The sequence below is a fragment of the Sinohyriopsis cumingii genome, chromosome 16 (assembly GCF_028554795.1).
Source record: "Sinohyriopsis cumingii isolate HCF-2022 chromosome 16, ASM2855479v2, whole genome shotgun sequence".
NCBI classification, from domain to species: domain Eukaryota; kingdom Metazoa; phylum Mollusca; class Bivalvia; order Unionida; family Unionidae; genus Sinohyriopsis; species Sinohyriopsis cumingii.
Window position 1 is genome coordinate 19,777,201 of NC_142976.1, and position 27,202 is coordinate 19,804,402.

The following is a 27,202-nucleotide window of genomic DNA, read 5'->3' on the forward strand; positions in this document are numbered from 1 at the left end:
AGTTTAGGGTCTTAGGGGGATGTTTTTCTTCACGTCCGCGCTTTCCATATAAGAACCCTCAGTGTTCGTCGTTTGCGCCATTCCACGGAATAACCAAAACGAAGATGGAAGTGTCCCAATTGTTTAACAATTTAAGGAATATTTACTTTTGGATGGTGGACGAAGAATATGCTATCGAAAGGATAGAAAGAGAATGGAAGTTAAGAAAAAGTCTTCACTATGTCAACGCAATGAAATTAGCCAGGGAAATGATAGAGGGATTAATAGAAGAAGAAGTCGAAAGATTGAGAGGATTGATAAATCCCCCCTATGTCAGAGTGGGGACAATTAAAGAAGCCATGGACAAGGTAACAGAAGTAAGAAGGTTTTTGGAAGAGATAGAATGAATGTCAGTCTGGTTCGTTGTCAAAAAGGGTAGTGAAAATGTGCAGAAAGTGGAAGAAGAGATGAGATGTGTCTTAGATGAGGAAGTGAAAAAGTTTAAGGAGAAGTGGAGAAAAGAGAGGAAAGAAGAAGAAAATAGAACGAGAAAGGAAGAACTAGAGAGACTGAACCTTAACTGGATGAAAATCCAGAACAAGTTCCGAGCCATGGGTCACCCGGACTGGATACCGGAAAATGAAAAGAGGAACAACAAAGGAATTTTGGGAAAGATAAGGGGACGGATGAAGAAGTGGGGAGTTAGAAGAAGAAACCCTAAGGTCCTTTTCAGGGCCCCTTCATATGCCTCGAAAAGACCTTGACTTTCATTGCCTACCCCTTTTTTCAAATAGAGACCTGTCCCTGTTTAAATTTCCCATGTTCAATTTCCATAGACCTATTAAAATAGGGTCCCGACCCTGTTCTATTCCTCCTTGTCCCTATAATAGATATGATGTTTGTCATGTTTGTCCAGTTATAGGGACAATGGTAAAACGAATGTTCTTTTCCCATGTTAAACTCCCCTTGTCCCAAGATAGTCCCATCCCACCATGTTAAATTCCCATTGTCCCTATAATGCCTTGCTGGTTTTCCCCATGTTAAATTTACATAGTCCCTATATCGTCCCAGGGTGGTTTTTAATGGTAAATCCCATTGTCCCTGAATCGTCCCCATATACTACTAATATATGCACATATCTAGTTTACAGCTGCAATAAGATTTTCCATTGGAATGTCTCTCACCTAGTTCAAATGAAAATGTGCTAAGTAGGGACATGCTAGGGAAATAATTCGTTCCGCTTGTTGGTCAGTTCATTGTAATCCTGTGTGAACGGAGCAAACAGTTGTGTTTAGAAATAATTCGAGAAGAATTACTTATTTGGATAATGTCACAGAATTAGGCAAAGAAATAACTTGGTTTTGTCTTAAAACAAGTCGACTATTTCTCGTGTACATGCGTACAACGTTATCTAGGGTGAATGTGTTTTTCCAGGTAAGCGACTTTATTAACATGTACCTAGCCACAGAGATTACTTGTGACGAGGTATCATGACTAACATGATATGCACGGGTATTCTACCCTGACATGTACTCACTCTCCTATGGATTTAAGTAAGACCAATTTCTAAAACCACACTGGTCGTTTTTGGATCACATCAAGGCGCATACACTCTCCATTGTTCTCCAGCCATAGGGGTAAGTGTTAAATTTACATTTTTATTTGATATGCGAAGCTTATTCGGTTTTTAATGTCTTATCGCGTAATAATGTGTTTATTACAACGCATATTTAAAGTATTATCATATATCTAGAGATTATACAGAAACTATTATTATGTCCAATTTGGTTTTATTGTAGCTGATTCTGACTGTGTTTGAAGCTGATTCTGACTGTGTTTGAAGCTGATTGTTATGGTAGCTGACTGTTATGGTAGCTGACCGTGTTTGTAACTGACTGTGTTTGAAGCTGATTCTGACGTGTTCGTAGCTGACTGTGTTCGTAGCTGACTGTGTTCGTAGCTGACTGTGTTTGTAGCTGACTGTGTTCGTAGCTGACTGTTATGGTAGCTGACCGTGTTTGTAGCTGACTGTGTTTGAAGCTGATTCTGACTGTTATTGTAGCGTACTGTTATTGTAGCTGATTGTGACTGTCGCTGTGATTGTGTCTATGAAATGTGATTGTCAATGTGACTGTGGATATGACCAGAGCGGCATGAAGCTGTCCGAAGCCGTCTATAGTTGCTTAGAGCTATCTGGAGTTTCCAGAACAATTAATGCTACGTGCTGTCGATACGTATGTATGTATGTACGTATGTCTGTGCAACGGACGTAGACGTAGCAAAATTGAAAAAGTGCTGTATGCTGTCTATACGTGTAACGTATGACTGTACTCGTGCTGGATTCGTAAAGGGTGCGAGCGGTCGATAAGAGTGTGGACCAACCCAAGGAATCGTGCGACTGTACAAGGGGTCTAGCAGCATACGTTTGAATCAATTGTTGTTCCATTGCATTTTTGTTTATATTCATAAGATTATTTTGAATCTTCGTTATGTTCATAAGATTATTTTGAATCTTAGTTGTGTTCTTAAGATTATTTTGAATCTTAATAGAATTTATGTTCGAGATTATGTGAATCTCTTATTGTGTAAAATACTGTTTGAGGCGTATGTGTAGTCCATGAGGGTTCTTGGATCTGTACTTCATTTGATTTAATAATTTTTGTTTATTTTCGATGTGTGAATGTTGTATGGAGTGATTTGAGTAAGTCGTATGCTGAGAGCGTGAGATAATCATTGTATTTTTACATCATATATTTATCTTTATTAATTCATTCATAAATTTCCATCTTTCTCCCATTGTGTTTGTCTTGTTCATTATGTCCAAAAACCCACTCGGTTGCAATTCTGCGACAGATAATTCATTCAAATTACTAAGTGTTCGTTGACTTTTTAAACACACACTATTTTGGAATTCTTATGAACGAATTCTAGGTCATGCTTGATTGTATCAGTGTGGTACACCAGAACATTAAAGACTATTGAAATGAATTCGAAACATTTTTTTAATTTTGAACTTGTGACAAGAAATTTAGGATTATTTTGAATTTATCTCCCAATACTGTGTCTCTTGAATGTTCACTTTTTATTGGGGAGAAATAGATTGCTTGCTTATTTAATTTAATTTAATGACTTCACTTGTTTCTGTTACATATGTTAAGGTCTAGGGTCGTAGCACCTTAAATGCCTTAATTATGCCCTGTGAAGAGAATGCAAGTGTGATGTCTATCTATTTGGTACGAATTTCAAAGTAAAGTGGCCAGATGACGCTCGGGTCCGTGTGATGTATCACGGTCCAAGAGCATGATTATGTTTGTTAAAAAATCGCTGCTATCCTGTGCTTGTGTGTTTTACACCCTATTGAAATCTCTCCATCCACTTACAAACTTTGGTCAAGAAGTAAACGGGAAAAGAGTCCGGCCACGTCACAATTAAATACGTTTCTAGGAGTAAAATTACAATTATTTTCTGGTATTCTATCACAATAGTCTTCGTTTGTCTCCAGTTTTCAAGATCATTTGTGTATGTTTAAATGTTTGAAGTTGGTTTCCGGTTGGGTGGGTGGAGTAGTTTAATATTAAATCTGGTAGCACAAGCTTTGTTTATTTTGAGATTAGTTAGATTTCGGTTTACTAAGGAAAAAGATGATATGCTGATACGTGCTTGTATTAGGTTCAATGCTCATTATTCACATCAGTACAATGGATTACTTCGTAGACATTTGATATTTGCATCAATCGTTATTCTTTGATTGAATATTATCTGGCGCTGAAGGAATCCATTATCGTCATATCTAAGCCATGTAGTTGATTCATTTAAATATGTCATCGATACGGTTATATTTCTTTCTGTATTTCCGCAGAGCTGCTTCATACAACGAAACAACACTTCTTCTGATGCCGTCTATACGCTTGGTTGTAAAGATATACAGGTATAAATCTTTATTTGATACGTATTTCTCACATTATGGGAAGAATATCGAAAGCCTATACAAATATTTTTCTTTCATTGTGCCTTTAATGTATACGCGGACGCATTATTGCGCTTACATTTCAAGTTTAGGCTTTTATACAGTATGTATTTGTAAACATCTTGAATAATCATTGTTATAATTGTCATTGTTATCATTGTTATCCTTCCTTTTTCAACCACGGTATACAAATGTAAAAAAGTAGAATTGGATATCATATTTTCTGTCTCGGATTAGTATCAAGGCATCTAAATTTTTGACGACAAAAATATTAATACATAAAGATCACGATTATTTGTTAAATAAATATGTCGTTTGCTAACCTTTAAAACTGCATACAAACATGTACGCCGAACAGTTGAAAATTGAAAGAATGCTAATATAATATACATGGCATAATTTAGTTGCAAATGTATGAGTTAATTGCTAGTATATAATTGAATTGCTGTTCATGATTGAATTCCAAGTGCATACTTTTATTGCTTGAATTGGAAATCGTTGACCATTTCAAATGTCTTAACATTTATTAAATGTTCTTACTTCAAATTATAACTGATCTATCGAATTGAGCGGGAAATATAAATAGCACAGTTTATAAACATCATGCTATACAATAATTCGTTCCACGTTGTTGGACCCTGGTATGCAAATGAACGTTGTCTAGATGACTTCGTTTTAATAGTGGGAATAGTGTGTATACGATTGTCAGAAGAGGTGCGTAAGGATCTTGCTGGTGTGTACACATGGGTGAGGTCGGATAGGTATGATGGACTGGAGTCCGTCAGTGAAACGTAGAACAAATTTTGTGTTTGATTCGGGATCGAATGGATAGCTAGTCTAAGGAACAAAGCAGCGGGGAGGTGTACTTTTATGTTGGCACTCTAAGGATGGTCCGAGCTGATGTGTTTTGATCTGTCTGAAGTTTCTGGAGCAGATATTGAGACGAACCAGACATAACAGAATTACAATAGTCCAGTCTTGAAAGTACTAATGAACTTAAAAGTATTTTAGTGACATCAAATGAAAGATATTTTCGAATGGGGTTGATGCGTCTCAGCTCGAGATATGCAGCCTTGCATATGTTCATGACTTGTTGATGCAATGTGATAGTACTGTCCAGAGTAACACTAGTTTTCCTACTGACTGTAAATGTAATGTTGGTGTTGCTGATATTCATTGTTTGAGGTAAAGGATGTGAATGAGAAAGTCTTTGTTGTGATCAGAATAGCGTCAGTTTCATCACCATTCATCTGCCAATTGTTACATGTTATCCATGATTTCACATCAGAAATGCACCTCTTTACACCTTTGATGGTAGCATCAACTTTAGTTGGGTGGTTAGATTTGTATATTTGGGTGTCGTAAGCGTATAATTGGTGAGACACTGGATGATGACACTTGAGAGCGGCTGAGTGTATAGAATGAAAAGAACGGGTCCAAAAACAACAGAGGGAGCAAATATGCAGAACCGATTAGTGAGCTGAACACATATTACGATTCATGATGAACATAAAGCAAAGCAGCCGACCGAGCCAACCGTAATATCTCCACCAATGAAAGAAATAGAAGAACAACTTGTGGTCCGGTTTAAGGTCTTGTCTGCAAGGAATGGACCGGATCAAGTTTCAGCATTAGAACAACAACAACAACAACAAGGACAGGATATATCTGTGAGTACAATAACCCAATCTCCTAAACACAGCACACCGTCTAAGGCGGTAATGAAGGAAAAAGTAATATTAAACATGAAATTGCTTTCTAGAGTTTTCTCACAAGACTTCGGCTTTGAAGACCTATGAACGGAGTCTGTAGCAGCTTCAAACGTCCTAGAGGACGTTGACATTCTGTTGGATAATAAAAGAGCCATAAACCTTTGAGATCGCGGGTTATGAAAGTTTTCATCAATTACAAGAAAAGAGAGAACTGGTTATGGTGTGTCCGGTACCCCTGGTAGGGGTCATATATACGAAGCTAATAACCCGTCATGCTCTAACAAGATCGCCTATATCATATCATCAGTCCTTCAGCCAATGTACAGTTTCTGATTTGGTGGATCCGGGACCATTGAAGAGGGACATTTGAACAACCACCACAGTATATTCATGTCAGTCGAACATATTTAAACCAACAGCCCTTTTAAGGGCATAATATGTAAATGCTCCTAATTGCCATAAATAGGTTCACATTATCTCTAGTGAACCTTTTTGATAATTCTGATCTTTTCGGCCTACAAATCAAAATTATTCTACAATACAATCGTGACTCGAAAGAGGAGTAAGTCACTTTGGCTTTAGTTTATTTCGGAAAATTAAAGGACATTATGTGCACAAAATCCTAAATCATCCAGGAAATAGGAAAATATACAACACTATATGTATGACTCGAATTATAAAAGTGGTTAAAACTAAATTGGTAATAGAATTAATCCCGAAATAATTAACTAGGTTAGATTTGACCACATGTATGACCTTGGCGTGCAGTGTTACTGCTAACGCATGGAGTCTTTCACCGAGCCCCTACCGCTCTTCCTTGGTAGGACTACTAAATACGAGTGTGGGCTGACTCCCACTCGTTAATTGAACAAATGTCCAGAGTAGCGTTTATGCACGGAACCGGGGTGGCGATTTGAGTAGGGTATTAATCCTCAGCTGCTATCGTAAATTATACAGATTAATACAAGGTGAGTAAGCGTGATTCAATTCCCACTTATCATCTGTCCCGTGAGACTTAAATAGACCCGAGGTCGGACACAACGGAGAAGCATCCCTTGTATGCACATGCATTAAAGCATGCGAAAATGTGGCTCTAATTCCCATCCGCACGAGTAACTAAATAGCCAGAGTCACTCAGACGTGCCCTAAAATGACAAATGTGAAAACTATGACACTAATTTCACCAATTCAAAATATGTGAATTACTTTGAAAGAAGTGGTTTTGAATGATATAAGATAAATCTCTATAGTAGTGTGTTACGGTACTGCGGAAGAAAAGTGGATTTGTTGCGCCAAGCAAAGATAAAGTTTGAAAGATGTAAAATGTCAAGACAACAAGTCCTTCCAAATAAATGTAAAAGTTAGGTACAAAACGATACAATTTAAAACGTAAACATGCTGCAATTCTGTTGAATGTTTATTAAAAAAATGCTCAGGTACCACATGTAAAACATATACTTAAACTTTGTTGCATAAACCGTTCTCTCTAAAAATCCAAGATTTTTTCAGGTCGTAGGTCCCCTTACAGTCTCTTCAAGTAGTTCAGGTCAAAATACGTCTGTCGCACAGAGTGGAAATCGACAAACTTGAAAAAGAATCTGCTCAGTTGTCAGTGGATGGTTCCATTCCTGTCGAGGTTCACAGTGTAGCTTCAGGAGATGTGTCGGTGTCAATTATGTGTCCGATACACGTTCGGCACTATGCCATCTCGTTGTTCTATAGAGAGATGCCTATATTGGGGTCGATATTATGACTTTGGAGCATGACACATATCCTGATGTACATAGAGACACTGGTGTCTACTTAGCCGCTTTCTGTACCCTTTCTTCACCCTTTATACCAATTTGACTTGGCAACCAATAGTACATAGTACATTTCCCCGATTTACCAGAACATTACGTGTCTGTAATAGCGTGGTTTCTGAGTGTTAAGGTTCAGCAAGGCTATCATACTGATTTCACAGAGAAGGGAGAATTCAACAGAGAGACATAGAATGTCCATTGTTTTCTTCTTGCTCTTTCTAATGGTACAACGAGCTTTATCTCGATATATATGATATCTATTCAGATTGTAGTTGTTGGATTGGCATTGAAATGTTGAGTAAAAATATTCTTGTGGTTGCATATACTTGTAATGAGTTTGTACATGGCGAATTGGAGAGGACACTTTAAGATTTTACATATTAACACATTCTGAAATGATGGATTGAGCATATCTACTCAAAAAATAGAAAATATATATGTCATACATAATATAATGCTTATTAAGATAGAAATCTGTCCTGGAATGAAAATTAAGCATCGTTTGTCAGGGTTTTCTCAAATAGTCATGGTCACGGACAAGTGTGGATAAATCAAGATCTTTGGAATAAGATGATTTTATCTTTGGTAAAACAGTGTGAAAAGTTTTATAAAGATTGTTAATCTAGAATCACAGAATTTTCAAGAGCTAGATTATAGAGAAGTCTGTCAAAACCCTTTAGCTAAAAATATTATTTCGTTATAGTAACAGTGGCACAATTTAGAAAATGCCTTTTTCACAAATAAAACTGTCTGCACATTCATTGCATATTTAACCAGGAAGGTGGAAGGGACTACGTATACACCACATGATCAAATGATTTGTATTTTGCGCAACGTGCTGAACGAATTTTCACTTTTTATAGTGCGAATGTTATTTTCCGCTCGAAAGATTAATATAAACTCGTTCGTTGGAAAAGCCCGATAGTGTTATTATTGTTAGTATGACTAGTAGTAATATTTATTTTTGTTGTGGTATTATTTGTTCGTCCTTCGCTGTTACTTCAATTTAATCGCTATTTCACAGCTTAATACATGTAATATACTGTCTCATATTTCATGAATCGTATGATAATAGTTAGAAAAGCATTTTCGGTACTGTTTATTTATGGATTTATTGTATGTATCAAACGTGACACCATATCTTCTATAACAAACTTAAATTATATATAATATTGCTGATGGCTCAATGTAAAAAAAGATTATAATCATCATCATCATCATCATCAATAAATAGCTTACACATACATTCTTGTACAACAGTATTTTAAATCTGAACAGATCTGCTTTAAATTAAGAAACACTGTGTTACTGAATCTGTCTAGTGAATATACTAATACTTTAAGCTATATTAGTGTCCTTTCATTTGATATCTGTGATGTTATGTGGCACAAATAATAATATTTTAAGGTACATGGATGTCGTGTAGTGTTATATGTTGTGAGGTTGATATGAATATACTAGAACTATATGCTGTATAAATGTCCTGTCCTTTGATACGCCGTGTTGGCAAGAATTAGGGTTTTATTAGAATTGTGTATATGAAGAAAAAGGATATAAATTCACATCCGTTGAAATAATAATACTGGTTTTTAATTTTAAATGCAGCAATGTCCCTCGACGCAGTCTTTTATTTTGGTCGGTAGAGATACTGAACACAGCTACGAAGGGGATTGCTATGAATGCTGCGAGACACACGGGTGTAACAAACACTTGTGTGGGATTAAAGATAACCTGTCGGGTAATGCAAGATAAGTTTAATGGCTGTGAACATCGTAAAGCTTTACAGTGTAATGGATGACATACATTTAAGACTTGTATTTAATGTCTGCAGTCCAAGTCATGATTTCTGTCACATGGAGGCAAACGATTCTTTGACCATCCAAGACCAGTGGTGTCCTGTGCGTTCTGTTTTGTTTTTACCTTCCTAAAGTGTTCATCTATTTCTACCAGCAGCATCTTATAGTGTATTAAAAGTTGTCGGGACAAATGCAATTGGGCTTTGTTTCGATGTATTTTATTTAAAACCTTATTAAAGCGCGATCATGCAATTTAACGTATGACTTCTTCGCCAAACCGGAAATAGTATCTTTGGGAAAAAGGAAGTTTTTTTCATTCTTTGCAGCATGCGATTCATATTCTTATAAACACGCAAAACGTTATCATGAATACCGTACATTGGAATTATTTCATTTTGAAAACTGTTTTGCAGTGAGCAACGCATAAGAAAAATATATTTGTTTTTGGCTAACACTATTCTTTCTCTCAAATGTCACAAACGTTTCATTAAGAAAAACTGCTAATAATGCTACTTATTGTCATCGTTTTCATCTTCATCGTCATATTATTATTATTATTATTATTATTATTATTATTATTATTATTATTATCATTTTCAGTGTCTCCTACAACAAATTCAAGTTCTAATTGCTTTGATAAATCAACAGACTGTGCTGCATTGGATAAGTATGGGAAGATTTGCAGCAACATTAGCGAAGCAAAATTAATATGTAAACACTATTGCGGGTTGTGCCTTATAGGTAAAACTATTCGTATTTTCATCTTTAAGAACTTCTCAATCATCATTTGTTATGAAACAGTTTCCATATTAATTGTGCGAAATAAATTCAAAATTCAGTTGTGTTTGTATCCTGTCAAAATCAGTCGGGATTTCCATCCTTCTTTCGGACGTTAGACATAAAAGACTAAGGTAATAAATGATGAAATATATATATCACGTTTGATTTTTTTTAGCGATAATGTCTGTGGAACGATAGTTTCTTATTGCTGTAAATTTGTATGAAGAGATATATTTTTAAGCAAACGACGTAATGTGCCTACACATGCACTTAAAAGAATACAAATGATAACATTGGCAAAAAAGTCATTTTTGAAATACTATACATATGTTCTTGAGAATTTGCCGAGCAACTGCCTTAATATTTTTGAAGATATGTTGTATAGGTAAGACACGGTTTATTAATATTTTTGTATAAACCGAATTATATGCTTTTAATCAATATAATAAGCCTTTTGGGTATTGTATATTTCACATTTTCAAAAGGAGCAGGTTTATTAAAATTTGCATACATGTTCGGTGAGTCCAGATCTAGAAAGAGAAACGGAATATACAGCATAATGTGTAACCTAAAGCTACACGTATAACAATAGCTTTACAACGTGTACGCAGACCTCGCACCAATCAAAATGTTTATAAAGCAAGTTTTTTTTCAGTCTTGCGTTAGCCACTCCTCTGGGCCATGTTTCATGAAACAATGCAATTTTTGCGCACAAAAAGTTCGTAAGTTTTAAGCGTAATACAATATTATTTTATTTTGTAATTGTTTTTCAGAAAGACTCCGTACGAACATTTCTTAGTCTAAGAAAACTTTTGGGCAAGCTACTCTTTTGTGTCAGAGGTAGATACAATCTAGCTAAATTTAATAAGACACCAGCATATACTTACAAAAGACTACGACGAAGGCTACGACAAAAACAACAGAATGACAAAGAAAGATATCGGGCAAAAATGCCGTGACCTATTGGTCGCGATGAATAAAATATAGATATTATTTCTCTGCAAAGAAGACAGTGTGTGTGTGTCCTGCACTCCCTCCTTCAACACAAAACAGTGCCTTAAACTAGAGCCTTAAAAGACTTTTGCACCTTTAAATGATATCAAAATTTTGACTAGAGGCTTTCTTATATGGAAAATAATTACATTCTTTAAAAACAAATCTAGGTTTTCATGCTATATAATATGCCCCGTGAGAATTATGTTCGCCCTAGACAGCTGCCTTGTCTACCGAATGGGAACACCGCAACTCTGAGTGTGTGTGTGTGTGTGTGTGTGTGTGTGTGTGTGTGAGAGAGAGAGAGAGAGAATGTGTGTGTGTGTTTGTGTGTGTGTCGAGCTAAATGTCATCTAATATACAGAAATCAACTTGTTGACTACTCCAGTGGCCTAGAGGTTGGAACGTCCGCCTCGGAAGTGGGAGGTCGTGGGTTCGAACCCCGGCAGAGTCATACGAAACACTTACAAAAACGGTCCTAACAGCTGTCTCGCTTGGCGCTCCGCAGTAAGAGATTAGTGCTAGGACTGGTCGGCCTGGCGTCAGGATAATGTGACTGGGTGGGTTACCATGCTACATGTTTGCTGCATGATGCCCAGTGCTGTACATCACTATCAACTGCCACACCGCAGACATCGTAGCGATATGACTGAAAAATTGTTAAAGCTACGTAAAAATCCTAATCACATGCACACTTACTTGTTGAAGGAAACGCCTAAGCTATACTTCTTTATTTATCTGTATTAAAATGGTTATCTTATCACTTAAATATTTTTTATTTCCTTGAAATACATGAACAGACTTGAAGGTCCTCATGCTGTCGTTTCCAATGACAAACCAGCAAAATCAATCATTATGCATGAGAAGGTACATGAGATGTTTTAACCAATCCTCGAGTCAGCTACAAGCTCTAAAATTATTTGATATTCAATGCAATAATAAGAATAATTTGATTTTTAATTACACATTTGCTTCAATTATATGCGTTGAAGTACAAAATCCGATGAATAAACCATTCATCGTGGTTTAACACCCCCTCTGTTTATATACTTGACAAACCATGAAATAAAATTATATTCTAAAAAGTGCGACGAAATGCAGATCTTTAGATCAGGGATCATCTCTAACTGATATATCTATCAAATGCTAACATGCACACACAAAACCTTCATAAATTCTCTCAACACAGGATTAAGTTAAGTTAATCATTATTACTGATTAATATATTTTAATTATTATATTCAAATCCATATAAACAATGAGTCTTTGATCTTCCTATCTTTTGAATCAACTATGCTCTGCAAATTCTGAAGCATTTACAACATGTTATGCAAGACATGTTAACTCTCCACCGATGAAAAGTATCAAAATAACCAAATATATGTAAATTTAAGTTTACTTGCCTATGTCAATCAATGAAGGCATTTTGATACGTACATCCTTACTTCTGTAAGTCTGTCTGTCTCGAGAGTTTTAGCAGTCGTGGGTAGGAATCGTTTAACGTTGTAAGCATACGTAGGCGACCTGAATAGATTTTCAGGTTATCACCTCTTTAATGTTTTTAAATTTTACACATGTTGACATGTTTAAAAAAAACATTGTTAGCAAGTTTAAGCAAAAACGGATCAAGGCAGACAAAAAGAAATTAAGTCATATTTCTAAATATTTGTAGCTTAAATAAATCATTTTGCAAACATTCAATTGCAGTAAAAATCTGCACATAAATAGGTGGGAATAATTTATTAATCTCACCATGAAATCATACGAAACCAGCCTTTCTATATAATTATTGTCTAGAATAAAAGATTTTGTAATATCCAATTGGAATTAGTTCTGTACTGCATTTGTATGGGAAAATATGAACGAGTTTTTCGGATGGAATACTGCACGACCTTGGGAGTGAAGTATATCCATCCGACAAAACGAGTTCATATTTTCCCATACAAATGCAGTAACCTTTTTATTACTTGCTCATTTTCTTATTCTACCTGAGGCTTAATTATGCAAACAAAATACACTACAAGAAACAAAGTAAATAAATTTATGCCGTATTCCAGACTAAATACACAAGCGCAGATTTATCTTTACACAACATTATTAATGCGCACATAACTCCGCCGAGATACATTTGAACTTGTCGCGCGCTAGACATAAGTTTCGAAATAATATGGCGTTTTCGTCTAATTACAATTGAAATTTGGAGTCATATTGTGAATTAATGCGCATTGCAAGAACTTTTCTATTTGATCTGGAATGAATTGATTTTGGTATTTTTGTCAATTCTACGAAATTTCGTGATTATGGACTGGATTCGTCTGTGCAAATTGTATATGAAATACTTCGGATTGAAGCAGCGCAGGAGAAGCGTGATGACACCTGCAAGTGTGTTTGTTCTGTCATTGACTATTTGAAATCATGATGTGTGAAAAATCTGAAGTCTTTCAATTGTATTTATCAAAAAGACGTTTTTGAATTTAATGTTTCTTTCATTTTTAAGTACTAGCACTTAAAATAAAGTAGAAATTACAGTACAATTTCGACATGTGTAATCAAGCTTGAGAACTCATAACATGGCTCATGTAATTCGGATTTACAGAACTAAGAAAGTAAATTTTGAGGAAATTCAGGATGTATAACTGTAAGTATATTCTTTTGCCATTTTTATTACCAGCTAAAGAAGACATGTTTATGCCTTGTCACTTGTATGTTATTTGTAAGGACCTGTCTGGCGTCTACTGTATAGCTAGCCTAAATCCGAAACATTGTATCAAAAAGGTTAACGCGGAATGCGCCAAACCAGCTGGTATATGGCGGTCCACGAAACATCTGCTTTAGTTCATTCCGAAACAAATTTCATCAACCAAAACGTAAAGCGCCTACTATGCGAGTGTACTTGATTTTTTAAAAATAAAATAAAATGCAGATGTCTGCTTCCTTTGCTTGTTTACAATAGAAAGTAGTTCCTTCATGCGCGTGAATTCAATATGACGGTGTGCAATATCGTAAAATACTGAACGATTCTGACAATTTAAAGTTAACACACAAAGATGAGCATATAATAAAATTGTTTTTACAACTTTTCATTGCATGAATTCTTCACTAACAATGAAGTCACGTTACATGTTGCCCTTTTTTTTTAAGCTGACACGTATGTTTGTATCATAGGACCACAAAGTCATCATGAAAAAAATATTATCATTGGCCATTATAAAAGAAATTATTAATTGTAGTTTCTTGGGTATTAGACCATCTGACTATGGTGATATTGAGTATGATAATGAAGATGATTGTTAACAGTAAGAACTGTTTTGAATTTTTTCATTCGACTTATTACAAACAGCTCCTATTATCATAAGGGGTGGAAATGTTTACATCATCAACTGTAAACACGCAGAAAAAATGTTTTACTTAATGGATAGAAGTTAGTTTAGATTATTCAGAATCAATATATTCTACATCACATTGAAATGAATTCCTCTCTGAATATCAGCACTTCCTGATGCTAACATACATTGTATAAAATATTACTTATTCGACGTACTTCCTTACAATTAGTAATTTGATGTCTCGCTTGTTTATATTGTCCAGGTAATCAACAAATTAAATGTATAATACGCGTATTACTGTTTAGATAGTTTTACAGATAATTTATAAATATGTTTTAAAATATCCTTATTAGAGAAGGACCCCCTACGGTGTATGTTGGAATGTCAGGTCGCATCTCAAATGTAGCCTTTACAAACATACTGTAAATCTTTGCACTTACACATGCTGGGAAAGGTACGAAGAAAATAAAACGTACGTAATTCTCGGTAGTGAAACATCCTTAATCACGTATGAGTTTGTAAAACCTTAAGAAAATCTTAGGCTTACGTTGTTTTGTGAAGCGATGCTCTTTTCCTTCACGTTGACGGTAAGGGTTTCATTATTCACATTTTAAAGATATATAAACTATTGTATATTTGGATGTCTTATGACTTTAACTCATATCGTTTGAATAAGTTTGGTAAACATATTAAGATGATTTTGTTTCCAGCGATATGACTTTTACCCTCTCATTCTTTTCATAGAACGTTTGTTGTTTTTGTGCCGATTATTTGACTTTTCATGTTCTCTACACATTTCCTTTAGTGGATGGTGGGTGGAGCAGCTGGGGTGAGTGGACACAATGCAGCAGAAGTTGTGGCCTAGGCATCGAATCCCGATCCCGCACCTGTTCAAACCCTTACCCTGCGAACAGAGGAGGTCTATGTGTTGGAAATAACACCCAGCAGGAGTCTTGTTTTCTGCAAAAATGTCCCGGTAAAAAAATATACATAAGAAGTTAACTACTAATTTGAACATGTCGATATCGGTCGTCTTTCTGATATATGTTTGTCATAGTAACATTTAACATTTTGAGGAAAAAATGGCAGCGGCTTTGGGTGTCAAGTTCTAATGATCTAATATGTTGTGGTTGTCTATAAGATATATATATATTGCCACAATGTCACAGCTACATAGCACATTCCTGAATATATCAGAATTTTTTCCCCCTGCTGGATTAAATCACTTCTGAATCAGACATTGTTGACAAAATCTGTACAAGCCTTCATAGGCAAGATGCGTGGATCATTGGAACTTTTCAACGAAAGAAAATATATTTAGATATTATTAAGATTATCTCACCGTGAGTTCTTTCATCAAAGGTTCGGTTACCTAGTTTAAAACAAAGAAATGTTTAAACATTGTTTGCCAAAGACAACTAGCGTTTTTATTTTGTTTGATTGTGGTCATCCTCATTTCCTTTAAGAGGAAAATAAATTGACATAAAATGCCAGCATTTTATTAATTTGATTCTTGTTCTATGTTCTTTAATTGTAGACGCAAATATAAAACTTCATAGAAACACAAGCCAAAATGTATATCGTTTTCTTCTATGGCTATGATGTCGTAACTTCGGGGTTTGTTATTTGTGTACAATAAAACATTTTTAAAAACATTTAATCAGATCATGGTGGCTGGTCAGATTGGGAATCATGGAGTCCATGCAGTACACAGTGTGGTATTGGATTACAAAAACGACACAGGAACTGTGACAATCCCCTTCCATCGTTTAATGGACATTATTGCATTGGAGATCCTTCAGAATATGCCTTGTATCGTGGTATCGACTGTTGGAGACCACCTACCACCCAAGGTTATATCGTTTCGTTTTATCTTTCGCTATTACCTCTTCTTTGACATCATTTACATTCAAACATGATTTTTATAACGCACACCAACTTACATTTCCTGAATTACAAACAAATAATAATGTTCAGTATAGTTCAAGACACGTATGTCGATAAATGTTAAGCACACATCATATATACATATAATAATACGTCTCCTCATAAAGAAAATATTTATAGCATTAAATTTCTTTAACATATTTGCCAAGCATGCATATGATACTATTATAATTAAAATATCATAGGTAGAAAAGTTATGAATGACACTCAGCTTAATTACGCAAACTATAAACAAAAATGAAGCAATCACATCATTTTGACTCATGTGTCTATTGTCAATGTTGTATTCTTGCAGCATTAAACTGAACCTCAACAATCTCTGATTTTTATTTTTCATTTTGTTAATGAACCTAAATAGATTCTGGTCACCGAATACAACAACCGGAGAAAGAGTTGAACTAATATATAACTCAAACTGTTGCTAAGCCAATATAAAAGCCAAAAAACCTTCTCGAGTGTGAAATTATTTTTTCTAGTTGTTTACTTTGTTGTAGAAAAATAACTCACTGGATCATCCACACCGTTTTTTAAAAATCTAGTTCAATAAATACACCACCAACCCCAACATCACTTCCATTGACAATTCTTTCAAATAATTGGATAAAAGTTAATGATGCATGGTCTTTAACTTGCCGAAACATTCATGACATTTGTCAGACCGACGCAACTTTGATTTTTAACTCAAATCTCCAGAGTCCGTCAATTATGAAAAAAAATTGAAGTATAGTTTCCGATAATACCCAGGCATACACTGCAGTCACTTTAGTTTCATACTAAAATGCGCAAGGGATTCAGATATGACCGTGACCTTGAATTACAGGTTTAGAAAACCTTGTTCCACATGATGCCCTAAAATGTGGCAAATAGTCCGTCTGGCTGCTGTACAAACAAAATGCTTAGTTAAGAATGAAATTTCCCCCTCGAAAAGACATTACATACCATGGTGGTATGGCGATTTGATACACACCGGTCCCCATAAATCTAATTAATTATTCTCTGGTCTCAACTAATGTGTACTTTGTAGATCGCCACAAATTTGCCCCTTCACATTTTCCCTTCCTTCAAGAGTAAACTCAGAGATTTTTCTCTCCAAATTTGTGGAGATCTAACCTGATCAGTTACATGACCTCAGATTAACCCTTCACCTCAGACGTCCCTAGTCTACTTAAGCAGTCAGCTCTACCTTCTCGCTACCTTTAATATACCGTACCTGGACTTGGAACTGCTGTAGATATAATGACATCTCATTAATCGTCCATTTGTCAACTTAGCTTGAGCTAAATAGGCAACTGGTTGGTGGTCAGTTTCCAGAATAAATTTTCGTCCATACAGGTAACGTTGGAATATAGATATCCCAAAGATAATTGCCAAGCATTATTTCTCAGAGACCGAATAATTGCGTTCTGCTGTTGACAATTTCCTACTACTGTAAGCAGTTGGGAATAAGCTTCCGTCTTGAAGTTTCCTCAACTCGCCAGGTAGCAAATTGTATATGGGCGAAGTCGTGGGCCGTAGCGGCTTTAACCCTGTCCTTCGCTTCATCGCCCTCGTCTCAACAGACCCAACGTGTACAGGTGCACACGTCATCCGGTTAGGTTGTGGCAACACATACCTACACCGTAATATTACCGCATGAGACTCCCCCTGCGGGTCCGGGGTTGTAGAATTGGTCCTACGTGCCTCGCTACGTGTCGTAAAAGGCGAATAAGTAGAGGCAAACTGTTTGCCGTGGGTTGCGTCCCGTATCGGGGGAGGAAATTATCCTGGTAGTTGAGCAGGGGCTTTCCATGCAATACACTACTTTGGCCTCTACTTCTCTTAGACAGTTGGTCGGGATAGGCCCGGTCCCGACAAATCGGCTGGTCACGCCGAGCCCTAGGAAGTCTTTATTTACTCTCTCACCTTCTTTAACTTTCTCCTTGTATCTCTCTTGCTAGAAGGCAGTGGCTTAACGGGTCAATCGGGAGGTAATATTACCGACCCTAGATACTGGCGACTTCACGGGTCAATCAAAGGTAATTTTATCAACTGAGTATGTCATCTGTGTATCCCTGGCACTTGAAAAGTGTCCCCTTGTCGGGCTCCATGGTGGGCGGGGAGCACGGGTGCTGAAGATGGATATTTCCAAAATAAATCAAACCTAACGTACGAAACCTTTATCTGACTCTGATGACGAGCCATGTAGTGTGGAGTCATGTCCACGCTTCATTGTCATACAATCTAAAGATGCCACAAAACCGCTTGCCTCACTCTCTCCGTTTGTGATCGAGAAAAGTATAACAGGATTGATTGGTACACCAAAGAGCGTAAAAAATATAAAACCGGATTGCCTTCTTGTTGAGTGTGAACGACGAGGTCAGACAGACAATATCCAGAAAATGAAAACTTTCTTTGATATTCCAGTGACCTCGTTCGCTCACACCATACTTAATACGTCCAAAGGCGTGATTCGCTGTCATGACTTGGCTGGAAATATCGACACAGATGTCGTTGAAGGAATGAAAAGTGAATATGTCACTGCAGTCCGTCCAATACGTATCAAACGTAATAATAATCTGCAGGACACCAACACCATTGTACTCACCTTCAATAAACCAAATTTACCCAAAGTGGTAAAGTTGGCTTTTTGCAAGTGAAGGCCGAGCTTTACATCCCAAACCCCCTTCGGTGCTATAAGTGTCAGAAATACAGCCATCACGAAGACCGTTGCTCAAAAAGCCAAATATGTGGCCGATGCGAGGACAATTCTCTTCAGGAATCTGATTGCAGAGCAACTTCGCATTGTGTCAGCTGTGGAAAGGAGCACCACGCCAATTCCAAGGATTGTGATACCTGGAAACAGGAGAAGGAAATACAAAGGGTAAAATATAGAGCTAACATACCCTATCCAGAAGCCAGAAAACTCGTTCGGGCCAAAACAGCCCATACTACCCCACCCTCCTCCACTTTAGTCAAAAAACAATCTGAAAACAACAAAGGACGCTCAAACACAAAAGAAACACCCGATTCAACACCCCTCATTACCAAGCACAGAAAAACACGCCATCTACCCAAACTACCTTCAGTAATACCCAACCACCGAAATCACCAAAGAATAAAAACAAATCACATGGAAACAGACAACAAAAGTTGTCAGATGACCCCACCAAACTCTATAACAGATCTGGAGACATTGAGATCATTGATGCAGAAGACACTGCTTCATGCACTCAAGGTTGCTCCAAACCTACAAACAAACAATTCACCCCCATACTTGCTCCATAGAAATAACCACACAAAGTTTCTCCGCGTAAGGTCTAACCAAGCTCCACAATCTTCAAATCAAACATATAATGAAGAACACCACTATACAACGGAACTGTCGAGGACTTAAAGAAACCTACTATAATATGCATCTGCTTTTGAACGAATATAATCGTCCAGTACTGTGCCTTCAGGAAACTTTCCTGAAAAATACAGATCACATCACTTAAAAACTACTCCGTTTAAGACCTACTCCCAAAATGTTGACAGGGCCTCAGGAGGAGTTTCTGTTATGTAAACAACAGAGCCCCTCATAGCATCATCCCATTAACCACAAATTTGCAAGCCATTGCTGTAAGCGTCACTCTACATCGAGTGATTACATTTTGCTCTCTTTACGTACCATCAAACACTAATCTATCACCAAACGAATTAAACATTCTTGTTCAACAACTTCCCGCGCCATTTGTTTTACTCGGGGATTTTAATGCCCATAACATTTTATGGGGATCAAATCATATAAATGACAGAGGTCACAAAGTTGAAGACTTTATTTCTAGACACGATCTGTGGCTATATAACACCAAAATACCGACATATTTACACCCAGGAACGGGTACATACACATGCATCGATTTGACACTTTGTTCTCCTTCGCTCCTTTTGGACTATGAATGGAAGGTTGGTGATGACGTAATTCCACAATGGAATATAAAGAAGGCCAACTGAGATAAGTTTGAAACACACTGTAAAACTATGCTGAATGAGGATACAATTTTCAATGTTAATGACCCTATTCAGCATTTTAAATCTATTTTGACCGAGATTGCAGAAGAATATATTCCCAAGTCCTCACCAAACTGTAAAAGAACCCCAAAACCTTGGATAACTAAGGAATGTAAGGAAGCCATTAGACAACGTCGAGAAGCATTGAAAATAATGTAGCAATCGTTCGACGCCCGAAAATTTAAGTAAATGTCGTATTCTCCGGGCCAAAACGTGTTGTACAATCAAACTAAGTAAACGAGGAATCATAGAAGAAATAAGTTTCTGCTTTACACTCTCCTTCCTGTATTAAGAAAGTTTGGGACGCATTATTAGAGCTTATTGAGGCTTTACATAAGGCGCCTGATGCATCCGCTGAGCCTGACGAAATACATTACCAGTTTTTAAAACACCTTCGAGAATCATCATTAACACCTCTTTTGAAAATCTTCAATGAATTTATGGATTACTGGTAATGTACCAAAAATTTGGAAAGAAGCAACACTAATACCAGTTCCCAAAGCAGTTAAAAATAGCGAAGATCCTACCAACCATCGACCTATTGCACTCACAAGCTGTGTATGCAAAACAATGGAACGATTCTCGGCTTGTATGGTACCTGGAAACTAACAATTTAATACCTCCTTTCCAAAGTGGCTTTCTTTATGGATGGATCACCAATGATCATCTGTTTAGACTGGAAACATTTATTCGCGACGCATTTATCAAGAAAGAACATTTATTAGCGATTTTCTTTGATACCATAAACGGTTATAACACGACATGGAAGTACTGGATACTGAATGACATGCACGATCCCTGTCTACAAGGCCGTCTGCCATATTTTCTTTCAGACAGAGAATTCAAAGTACGATTGGGCTCTACCCTATCAGATCTGCACGAGCAAGAGATGGGTGTGCCGCAGGGCAGTATTTTATCTGTGACACTTTTCTATATCAAAATTAATAGCATCGCCAAGTGTTTGGCTCCTGGTGTGGATTGCTCGTTATACGTTGATGATTTTCTAATATGTTATCGATCAAAAAACATGCATACAATTGAAAGACAACTACAGCAAAATATAAACAAGATCCAAAATTGGGCCAGTACGAACGGCTTCAAATTCTTGAAATCAAAAATGGTATGCACGCATTTCTGTCAGTTACGATGACACCACGATGAACCTACCCTCATGCTGGACGGAATACCTATTCCAGTTGTTGAGGAAACACATTTTTTAGGTATTATCTTTGACAGAAAACTGACTTTTATTCCACACCTAAAGAACTTGAAAGCTAAACGCTTAAAAGGACTTGACGAACTTAAAGTAGTATTGAACACTGACTGGGGTGCTGATAGAAAAGTCATCCTGAATTTATATAAAACGTTTATTCGCTCCAAACTGGACTATGGTTGCGTTGTGTATGGTTCAGCCAGAAAGCCATATCTTAAAATGCTTGATTCAATTCATCATCAGAGAATAAGACTGGCTCTATGAGCATTTAAAACATCCCCGTGCGAAAGCCTACTAGCCGAAGCGAACGAGCCACCGTTATCACATCATAGAGAAAGGCTTTCTGCACAGTATGCTCTCAAATTAAAATCAAACCCCCAGAATCCGGCTTATTCGGCTGTTTTTCAACCCAAATACAAAACCTTATACGAAAATAAACCAAACGCCATACCTTCCGTTGGCATTAGAATTTCATACAGCCTTAACAGTACAAAAATAGATCTTACTAAAATTCAGAAAACGTCCATCTCCGAAACACCACCGTGGCTACTTAAACAACCAAACACTTTTTACGCTACACTATGGAAATAATTCCGAGACAAACCCTTGTCTTCCACAACTCTTACCATGAACTCCTGACCGAATTTAAAAACTATACAAAAATTTACACCGATGGATCAAAGGATGAGAAAAAGGCTGCTGCAGCCTTTGTTTGTGGAAGTCACACAACGCAAGTTCGCTTAACAAATGGAACATCGTTTGTTTCAGCCGAAATCAGAGCAATAGACCATGCTCTGCAGCATATAGAAAACAATCGCATTTTAAGCAGCATCATCTTCTCGGACTCACGATCAGTACTTCAGTCACTACACAATAGATAAGTGGAGAATCCATTATTGAAAAACATACTCGTCAAAAATACCAAGCTGAGTGTCTCCCACAATATAATATACTTTTGGTTACTTAGCCATAATGGTATTAAAGGTGACGAAAAAGCGGATCACGCTGATAAAATGGCCCTTACTCAAGAATCATCTGATTTTAAAATACCGTATACTGATTTTAAACATATTGTCAAAAAAGTCCTTACGTCAGAAGTGGCAGGCATCATGGAATGATGCAGTGAATAACAAACTTCATGCAAACAATCCAACTCTTGGAGAATGGACTCCTTCATACAGAACTATACGTAGGGAGGAGGTAATCATTGCAAGGATTGGTTATTTATATCACCCACTCGTACGTACTAAAAAGTGAAGAGCTACCAGAGTGAGTTTATTGCAATGAATCATTCACTGTTAAGCACGTTATGATAGTGTTTCGATCTGTAACCTACGCGCGATCAGTATTACAATGTGCATGACATGAAGGAACGTTTTGATACTATAAACATCACTCGTATTAAGGAGTTCCTGAAAGCAGTGAATATTTACTCTAAGCTCTAACTTTTATGCTATCAGCTTGTGCATATTTATGCAATGCATATACCGTCCATTTTTTAAATACATTTTGATCATTCTTCATTAACGTACACCATTTACATCCCACTTTCATCGGGAAGCTTTATTTTCCACCGTTACCATCCTATCGTTTTAAGTTCAACTACTGGTTTTCTATATCGTTGGTCGAGATGAGACTTTTTAATTTTTTTAAAAAGATTATACGTATAACGTTTTGTTTGACGCCAAATAGCCTACCAGTGCTGATGCTCCGTTAAAACTCAACCAATCAAGCAATCAATCAACCTCATGTGACAGTCCCGAAAAATACGCTGCTTGAATTCGTCACATTACATACGGCGAATTAAGATCAATGCTAACGACCGGAAGCGGAGCCTTCGTCCGGTAAGCAAACTGGACCTCAACCGTCTCGCCTGTATAATGCACAGGCTTGACATACCTACTGTCCACCAAGGCCCTATAACTGCAGCCATTATCATACAGTACGGTTGCCCTTTCACCATTAACCATAGCTACCGGTGTATTAGTCAACTTCACTGTTTTCCATTTCTTAACGGTATTCGGAGTTACCAAATTAATCGTTGTCGGACTTCTACTGTAGCTGTTGCTTCGATGCTGTCGGTCTTGATTCTTTCGGTCCTCACTCTGTGCGTAGCACGCAGTCATAGATACGTCAGAGGATACGTCTCAGAATAAGTCTCAGAATTAACACGTCGTACCATACGTCGCATAATTAATACGTCACACAATGCTTCGCAGGAGCTATTTTCTCCCTTGAAAATAAATATAGAGACAGACTAAATTTCTGTTGTTTATAATAACAGGGGCTTTTGGATTATTACCCCCCCCCCCGTTATCGGATATTTATATCGGTGTTAAACAGATGCTAAGGCTATAGGTCGTCTCCACATGTCCTATAATGACTCTAGTTAGTTTAATGGCTAATTGATCACTAATTAACATCACACATTAACACCACACGTGTCATACCGGTTCCGAGCCAGCTCCAATTTACACAAGTGAATAAATAAGATCCATTATATGGCTTAATACGTCTGTTCAGTCAATACACAATCTCCCTTAATCATACGTGAAAGCTTCTAAATTCGGTGAATTCACACGGATTCTCGTAACTCATATTAACTAATGTAATGCACGAAATTCTTAGACACTAATTAGACACTAATTCTTATGCAAGCAAGACGACAAATTGAAATAATTCGTCAACCTTATCTAAAGAAGAATATTGTACGACTTCATATGCATAAACTCAACAAAGCTATACTTCATAAAGCAAACTGATATACGAATGTAGAAATTAAATTCATGCAAATATAAGTAAATAAATTCAGCAAAACATTATATATGGCATCAAGAATCACATGGAATTGTCACAAATACCTTTGAGCTTTCAGCTTTCCTCGCTTCTACCTCCAAATTTGTTCCTCGGTTTTCCTCAACAACAGTTTTACGAAAGAATTTCTCTCAGCTCTTCTTTACACTGGTTTTTCTCTTGCAGAAAATCATAGACCGATAAAAACTGTCGATGTGGGCGATATTAAAACTAGGAAATTTGACGTGGGGAAACACGCCCCTTATTTAGCGTAACCAATCAGAATCAGATATATCTGCCGCCTTTTTCCAGAGGCGCCAAAGTTGAGGTCAACTTGACCTTCTGGAAATTCTCAAGTCGTGACAGTTTTACCATTAAATCAAAGTTTACCGTGTCCCTGATAGTCTGTCAGGCTGTTGTACAAACAATTGCTTAATTAAGAATGAAATTTTCCTCTCGAAAAGACATTACCGTTCATGACAGTAAGGCGATTGGATACTTCCTGTCCCCCTAAATCTAATTTATTGTTTTCTAATCTCAACTGATGTGTTCTTCATAGATCGCCATACATTTGCTCCTTCACAATGTCCTATAAAAATACAGAATGTGCCGAATGAAATTCAATAGTCTTGAATGTCCTGGTATAACACAATGATGCAATCCAAAATGTTTTAAATGAGTTAAAAAAAATCCAAAAATAGTGTTTTAATCCAGAAGTAAATCATCACTTTCGTGATTCCAAAGAATATTTTAAATATATGATTTATTTAGGATTTCAGCAGATTTAGACAACACAGCTGTAACCTTTGATCACAAATAGATTTAAACAAACCGATATAAAACAAGAATATGTTATTTAAGAAATCCATGTTTATACACATTTTCACTTTGTATCGTATTAGGATGTGAAGCATTCGAACGGAAAAACCCAGGCTAAAATTTGAACTCAAATGCTGCAAACAAATAACACTGGACAACAAATTTTTACAAAAGTCATGTTACTGAAATAAAATTAGTCAATTCTTATCAATTTTTATGTGCTGAACACGAATATGACAGTCAAATTGCAAAATTGGCTCTAGTTTTTTTGTAATCTGCAAGAAATTAATGTTTACATAACGAAATGCATTCCAATAGTAAAAGGTCAACTGTAATAGCCTACCTATAAAAAATCAAGTCATTGACTACATCTTAGATTTCTTCGCCTGTCTCTTGTACAGCTGTTCGGGAGCATCTCTGAGGAGTGTCCAGCAGTAGTCAGCCAGCATTGTAGTGGACCATTTTCCCTGGTATCTTTGTTCCATTGTTGCGATATCTTGATGAAAACGTTCGCCGTGTTCATCACTAACAACACCACAGTTGCTAGGAAAGAAATCCAAATGGGAATGAAGGAAGTGAATCTTTAGAGACATATTGCAGCCAAGTTTCTTATACTTCATCAACATGTCTTCTACTAGTTCCTTATAGTTTTCTGCCCTAACATTTCCGAGGAAGTTTGTAGAAACTAGGCGAAAAGCATTCCATGCTTGTTTCGCGTCACCTTCCAGCAAGTTGTTGAACCGGTCATCTTTGAAAAGCTCTCGAATCTGAGGACCCACAAAAACTCCCTCTTTAATCTTTGCTTCGCTGAGTCGAGGGAATTTTTCATGCAGGTATCGGAATGCTGGCAAAGTCCGGTCAATGGCTTTCACGAAGTTCTTCATCAAACCTAGTTTGATGTGAAGGGGTGGTAGCAAGATTTTCTGAGCCTCAACCAGAGCTGGGTGTTGGATATTCTTCTCTCCAATGGCTACATTCTGCCTGTGAGTCCATTCCTTCCTCATGTAGTGCATTTCCCTTGCTCGGCTATCCCACTCGCATAAGAAACACATGTATTTTGTATATCCTTGCTGCAGTCCCATTAAAAGGGCAACTACCTTCAAATCACCACAGAGGTGCCAGCTGTACTTGTTATATTCAATGGAATTCAGTAGCTGCCTTAAGTTATCGTATGTCTCTTTCATGTGGACAGCATACGCTACTGGAATAGATGGAAGAATGTTTCCATTGTGCAAAAGCACAGCCTTGAGACTCAGTTTCGAAGAGTCCACAAATAGTCTCCATTCTTGTGGGTCATGAGTGATTTTTAAAGCATTCATGAGGCCCTCAATATCGGAACAGAATATCAGATTACTTTCCTTTCTGAAGAAAGGCTCCAATTGCTGGTGGCGCTTTCGATATGCAGTAATTGTGACATCTTCTTCTAGAAGATTCCATTGTTGGGGTCTTGATCCTAGCAATTCTGCCTTGTTCTTTGATAAGTCCAAATCACGAATCAGGTCATTTAGTTCTTCCTGTGTTATTCTGTGTGGGGTTGATGATGCACCACAGTGAAAATCTGGATCACTGCATGCTGATGGACCAGGAGAAGAACAGGTCGACTCACCTTTGTCTTCGTCAGATGAATCAAGAGAATATTCTGCTGGAGGTTCTGGAATAGGAAGTCCCTCACCATGTGGAACTGGTCTCAATGCAGACGGAATGTTTGGGTAGACTATTCTCGACTTCTTTCGCTTCGTTATTCCGCCGGAAAGAGGAGGAACCAAGCAGAAGTAACAGTCATTTAGGTGGTTGCTTGGCTCTCTCCACACCATTGGGACTGCAAACGGCATTGATGACCTTTTGCAATTCAACCACTGTGAAAGCTGTGTTGTACATGTAGCACAGCATATATGCGGAGCCCAAGGCTTGTCTTGGTCACCAACCTTGCATCCGAAGTAAAGATGATATGCCTTCTTCACTTGAGAATTGATACTTTTCTTCTGGTTGGCAAATGTCACTTCCCCACAAATATAGCAAAAATTGTCCGCGGTATTAACACACTTT

At 37.0% G+C, this 27,202-nt stretch overlaps 1 protein-coding gene across 1 annotated transcript in view; it reads left to right on the top strand.

The window, feature by feature from the left end:
- LOC149780036 (semaphorin-5A-like) overlaps positions 1-27,202 on the top strand; it is a 54,087-nt gene that overhangs the window by 17,741 nt on the left and 9,144 nt on the right. Inside the window, exons 3-7 of the mRNA XM_089937427.1 lie at positions 3,839-3,907; positions 9,066-9,198; positions 9,857-9,997; positions 15,161-15,331; positions 16,020-16,208. Of these exons, the coding sequence (XP_089793553.1) occupies positions 3,839-3,907; positions 9,066-9,198; positions 9,857-9,997; positions 15,161-15,331; positions 16,020-16,208 (703 nt within the window). The remainder of the gene's footprint in view (positions 1-3,838; positions 3,908-9,065; positions 9,199-9,856; positions 9,998-15,160; positions 15,332-16,019; positions 16,209-27,202) is intronic.